This window comes from Apium graveolens, chromosome 8 (assembly GCF_009905375.1).
Source record: "Apium graveolens cultivar Ventura chromosome 8, ASM990537v1, whole genome shotgun sequence".
NCBI classification, from domain to species: domain Eukaryota; kingdom Viridiplantae; phylum Streptophyta; class Magnoliopsida; order Apiales; family Apiaceae; genus Apium; species Apium graveolens.
This window is the reverse complement of record NC_133654.1, coordinates 51,808,903-51,814,614: the sequence shown is the minus strand read 5'-3', so window position 1 is coordinate 51,814,614 and position 5,712 is coordinate 51,808,903. Positions and strand designations below refer to the sequence as shown.

Below are 5,712 nucleotides of genomic sequence, written 5' to 3'. Positions count from 1 at the left end.
CTGGCTTGACCTAGAAAGGTAAAAAATCTGGTGGAATAACTTGAAGGTTGGAAGGAGCCCGAACTTGTTACAGCAAGCTATGAACCAGGTCATAGACTTGATCTCATTCGTAGTTATCTGCATAGGAGAAATCCTGTAGACATACTTACAAAGGTGCTTCAGAAAAATGTGCCACCTGGGGCTCCACCCGGACCTTAGATGCTCCAGCTAAACCGGAACAAAACCATCCGCAGGACGATGGAAGATCCTCTCATACGGTTTGGGCCACCTCCAAGCAATATCACTGGTCAATTGAAAAGCAGCCCGGATCGCCTTGTCCATATCACCCGGGTCAGCCTCAACATGAAAATCCTTCAGCTGGTAATGATCCCGGCTGATCCCAAAGGAAGCAAAAGCTGCTTCCAGAGCACATTGGTCATAAATACCCGGGTGCCCATCCTCGTGCCTCTCATATCTGACCCGGGTATAATAAATGCTATCCTCGAACCCGGGTGGCTTTCTCACGAAATGATACTTAATATCAGACCAGCGGCCCTCTGGCGTAAAAATAACAGAGTTTTCTGGAAGCCTCTTGAACCGGAAGCTCGTAATTGTTCCCACAGACCCAGACCCCTTTCTAACCATCTCGCCCTGGATCTGTTCTCTACCAGACGAATCCGGATCACTCTCTTCCTCAGAAAAGTTTGGATAGCAATTATATACTTTCCTAGCTCGCTCCTTGGTCCGGACCATATACCTATTAAATTGAAGGTCAGTTAGTCTGTACCCTACAGATTTTATTTGTCTTACTAAGTGGTCCGGATCAGGTACGTTATGTTAATTTAATCATAACCTAATGACCCGGACCACCAATGCAAGTCCAACCCGGAAAAACATCAACGATCCGGATCATGTTAACTACAAACCACAAAAGCAAACCCCCCATGGACCCGGATCTTGGTGGCAAATACCCAGATCCGGACCCATAGCAACAAAAAACTTAAAACAAAACCCATATACCCGGATCAAAAGAAACCAAAAACACCTTAAACCCGTCATATAATTCTACACAGAAACCTCCCCCAGATCCGGATCCTATACACTCGACCCGGATCAAAATCAAAACCCTAACCCACAAACAGTTACTTTTGAAAATCAAAGAGCAAAACCTAAGGTTTTCGCCTATACACACATACATTTCAGCCAACAACAGCAAGAACAGGCCCAAGAACCCAGAAAAATTGAACCCGAAAACACGATTTCCTTTGCAACAAAACAGCCAAAAACAAGCAAAAAAGCACAGATCTAAACATGTTTAAACATCAAAATCAAATAAAATCAAACACAACCATTACAAAAACAAGCAAAAAAGAGGGGTATCTACTATCAAGTCGACGCACGCAAAATCGAAGAACAAAAAGCAAGAACAAAATCGAAGATAAAAACTGAAGAATAAAACGAAGCAGCAAATGAAGGTCTTACAAATTAATGGGAGATCGATGCAGAGGCCAGAGACACAACGGCAGCAATCAACCGCAAGCACCGCGTTTTGCAGAAAAACGAGAGAGAAAAGGAGAAAAAACAAATGACTTTTCGGCTTCTTTTGGGAGAATAAAAAAGAAAAGAAGGGGGAGGTGGAGTCTTTTATAGAGAGACGGAGAGAGAAAACCCCCTGCCACGTGGAAGAGCTGGATTGGAAGAAAAAACAGTTACAAAAAAAACCCTTTATATACATATTAAAACACATTTAAAACCCATAATGATTATGGGCCGAGTTTTCAGGAAATAACTACCCAAAAATTCAAATTCGTGGGAGGGAATAACCTGAAAGACGTTACAACTCCTCGACTTTTCAAATTCCACTACACACTACCCGGATCAAGAGCCCTGATCCGGATCATTTTCATCCAGATACAGATTTGGAAGCGAAAATCACCCAGGTCCAATCCGGGTACTTTTTCTAAAGCAACCACTCTACCTCAATCCGGATCGGCATCTACCACACCAGATCCGGATTGGGGGGCAACCAGGAGCAGAAATTTTTCTGGAGCAGCTACTCTACCTTAATCCGGATTGGTATCCACCACACCAGATCCGGATTGGGGGGCGACCAGGAGCAGAAATTTTTCTGGAGCAACTATTCTACCTTAATCCGGATTGGTATCCATTACACCAGATCCGGATTGGGGGGCAACCAGGACCAGATATTTTTCTGGAGCAGCTATTCTGCCTTAATCCGGATTGGTATCCATCACACCAGATCCGGATTGGGGGGCAACCAGGAGCAGAAATTTTTCTGAATAAACTATTATACTTTAATCCGGATTGATATCCATTGCACCAGATCCAGATTCAGGGGCAGATATTTTTCTCTAAGCCAAATATGCGATCCTAATCTACTCCCTCATCCAGAAAATCTGCATAAGGGAGTGGGGGGCAATTGATAGGGCATAATAGACCCGGGTAGGTGTCAACCTCGACTAAAGGGAGGCAGGATCAACCAACCTGCTAAGACCCCCCTCTCCCAGGCCAATCAAGCATAGGAGCCCAGGCCCGGGCCTATCCTACTTCCCGGATCCGGATCCGCCTGCATACCCGGATCCGGATCAGGGCCGAAACCACAATGAGGGAAGTCCCAGCAAGCACATGCACATCCCACAACCCGCCAAGCAAAGGTACGTGGGCACGTGACTATGAAAGCTATCAACAACCAGCACACCAGACAAGCACGACGCGTGTCAGATGCCGTTAGGGTACTCTGGAGGTGGTCCTCCCCTGGACACGTGTAAGCAATTCACCCAAGCCAGGCGTCCTCTGGTCCCAGCATCCAACGGCCCAGATTTAGAGGTAACTACCCCTAAACCCTACCTTGGGGCTATATATACCCCCAAGACTGAAGGGTTTAGGGGTTGGGAAATATTTTCACTCTTGCACCCACACACTCTCATACACTCAAAACACACAGCAGCCATCGCACATACACATATACACAGCAGCCTCTAAATCACACGAACATATATACCTTCATCTTCTCCAAAGCTTGTTCTTACTCTTACACCGGAGGCGCCGTGGGAGCCAAACCCCCCTTCCGGTGTTGTTTTGCAGGCGCCCAACCTGCAGCTACACCTCTCTCACGCACGGAAGGTCCAGGAACGCCGACGACGGAGCCGCCCGCTCACCGGAGTTATCATATATTAGCCGCCTGGGTCCCATATCTACCGATCACTTGTTGAGTTGCTTAACAGTATTGATATGAAAGTTTCTGCTTGCCTTGAATTTTCAACTCGCAGGCAAGTTCCATGCATCTGGTTTTGTATTTTTATCGTCCATCTTGTCATGTTATGATTCTCACAGGCACCTTTTAACCATTTTCCAATTTGATACAACTATTATATATTTCAGACTTTCAATATTCATACAACTTATGATACATATATTTTTAATTATATACAGAGACTTGGGCTGAGTTTAGAGACTTGGCGGAGAGTTAAACTATTTAGAATCTGCACGTGCACATTCAAATTCTTACTAGTCAGGTTAAGTGAACATCAAAGAGGCTGTTTCTATTCTGAAAGATATCTTAAAGATTGTAGCCCACGTTTGAAGTCTAATTCCACTCTCCAGTGTATATAAATACAAGCACCTTCAACTTAAACCTTAAATCAGTTTGATAAACACAGAGTCTGATAAAAAAGAAAAACTAGACACTAGAATAGCAGCGAGAATGTGTACCTTAGCAAAACGCGGAAGTATTTACATTCTCACACTTACTGGCAATGATGAACACCGTCTCAACCCATCTCGCATTGATTCTATCTCCTCCGCACTCCATCGAGTTCGAAGTGAAAGCACCGCCACACCTTCCACTTGTACCGCCCTTATAACTACTGGAGAAGGGATGTTTTTCTCCAATGGGGGGACATACCATGGGCTCAATCAAACAAACAAAAATTCTTGTTTTTGATGGCCAAAATAAGAGCCCTCTTCACTGATTTCATGTCTCTCCCTATGCCAACCATTGCTGCTGTCAATGGGCATGCCACTTGTGCTGGTGTCATTCTCGCCCTTTGCCATGACCATGTTTTCATGAGAAAGGACCGTGGGTATTTGTACATTAATTATAACGATATCGGGATTGTGCCTACTTCCCCTTATATAAGAGCCACAATTAGGGCCAAAATTTCAAGTCCAGCTGTTTGGCGTGATCTCATTATGAGTGCCCAGAAGATTCCAGCCACGATGGCGGTGGAGAAGGGGATTATTGACGCTGCCTATGATACTGTAGAGGAGACGGTGGCCGCGGCTATAGAGCTGGGAGAACAGCTGGTCATGAGGAAGTGGAAAGGGCATGTGTATGCAGAAAATCGAAAACTTCTATTTCCGGAAGTGTTGCAGGCGCTAAGTGTTGTTGAAACTGACGAAAGTGTGAAGAATTCTCTTATACCTATCAAGGACCTTACATCTCGACTTTGATCTAGGCAAGATGAGCCCCCTAAACATGCTCATTTACCTGCAATTGGATCAATATGGTTTCATATACACACGTAACCACTCTCTGGTTAATTTAAATAAGAAATAATGTGGATGTTCTGCCACCTATCCTTTTTTGTCTATCCTAAAGACCAAAATATCCGAGTGCAGTTGTCCAACAGGATCAATAGGAAGGTATAGATTTTGCTTACAGTGTTAAATGATAAAAAATTCAAATCTTGTCTTTATAATATTTATGTTTACGTTTTTACCCCAAAAATAAAAGTTTACGTTCAACCCATGTTGTCAACATTCACGTATGTCTGTTTGTGTGTTTAACTTTGGTGCCCAATCTTAATTTGTATGTATTGCCCAAGCAACACATCTTCCATTAATGCAGAAGTTCTTTATAACGTTTGTTTGTATCAAAATTAAGGTGCTTGTATTACTATGATTGAGTGTTTTTGAAAATATGATAGCTGCTGGGTAAACGAAGCTAATTCCGTGTTTTAAGATGCCTACAGAACAAAACTTTAGTGAATACGGAATCAAGTTAGACTATGTAGTTTTTAAAATGAGGCGTAAGACACTTGATAGAACGCACGCTACAACCTAATGACCTAATGATTTATTATGACAAAAAAATACACTAGTTCATTCGAAAATGATTTAATTACAATGAAATTTATATTTTAATTGAAAGTTTGTTCACTATGATAGTTGTTTCATTTTTTGTCACAAGTTGAATGTTTGGTCACAAGTTCTAATTTGGTGATAAGTTCCAAATTCTTGTCACAAATTAATCATTTGGGTGGGAAGTTCAAAATTGGACATAAATATTAACATATATAATTTCACTATTATAATAATTTTATTGTTAGAATAATTTTCTTTTTTATTATTTACTTGTTGGTTATATAAGACACTCTTATATTATAATCGATAACAAGTTGTATTATAATTAATTTTTACTTTTCTCTATTTTCTCTTATTTTTTTATACTTTATCAAGAGTTATGTTTCGATCTGGGATAGGTCGACAAAGAATCGATCGTAGTGGGTTTCACATATGGGGATCAAAACATGTGTTTTGATTATTGTTTTTTTTCTAAATCAGTTTTGTTTTTTTGGATAATTCATATTTTTAATCGCGTTTGATATTTTTTTCATGTTCTTTTTTATCTAATTGGTTAAATTTCGTCGGGTAAACAAAATTGAGTTTTTTCCTGCTGGTCTTGGTTGTGACTCTCATACACGCTTTTTT

General features: G+C 41.6%; 1 protein-coding gene across 1 annotated transcript; it reads left to right on the top strand.

Moving 5' to 3' along the window:
- Nucleotides 1-3,942: 3,942 nt before the first annotated feature.
- On the top strand, nt 3,943-4,452 carry LOC141679573 (enoyl-CoA delta isomerase 1, peroxisomal-like). Its single transcript, XM_074486039.1, has one exon. It carries the CDS (start codon nt 3,943-3,945, stop codon nt 4,450-4,452), a length of 510 nt encoding a protein of 169 aa, XP_074342140.1.
- Nucleotides 4,453-5,712: the final 1,260 nt, after the last annotated feature.

Coding starts and splice junctions, on each gene's coding strand:
- LOC141679573 (XM_074486039.1), top strand. CDS start 3,943: ATGGCCAAAATAAGAGCCCTCTTCACTGATTTCATGTCTCTCCCTATG.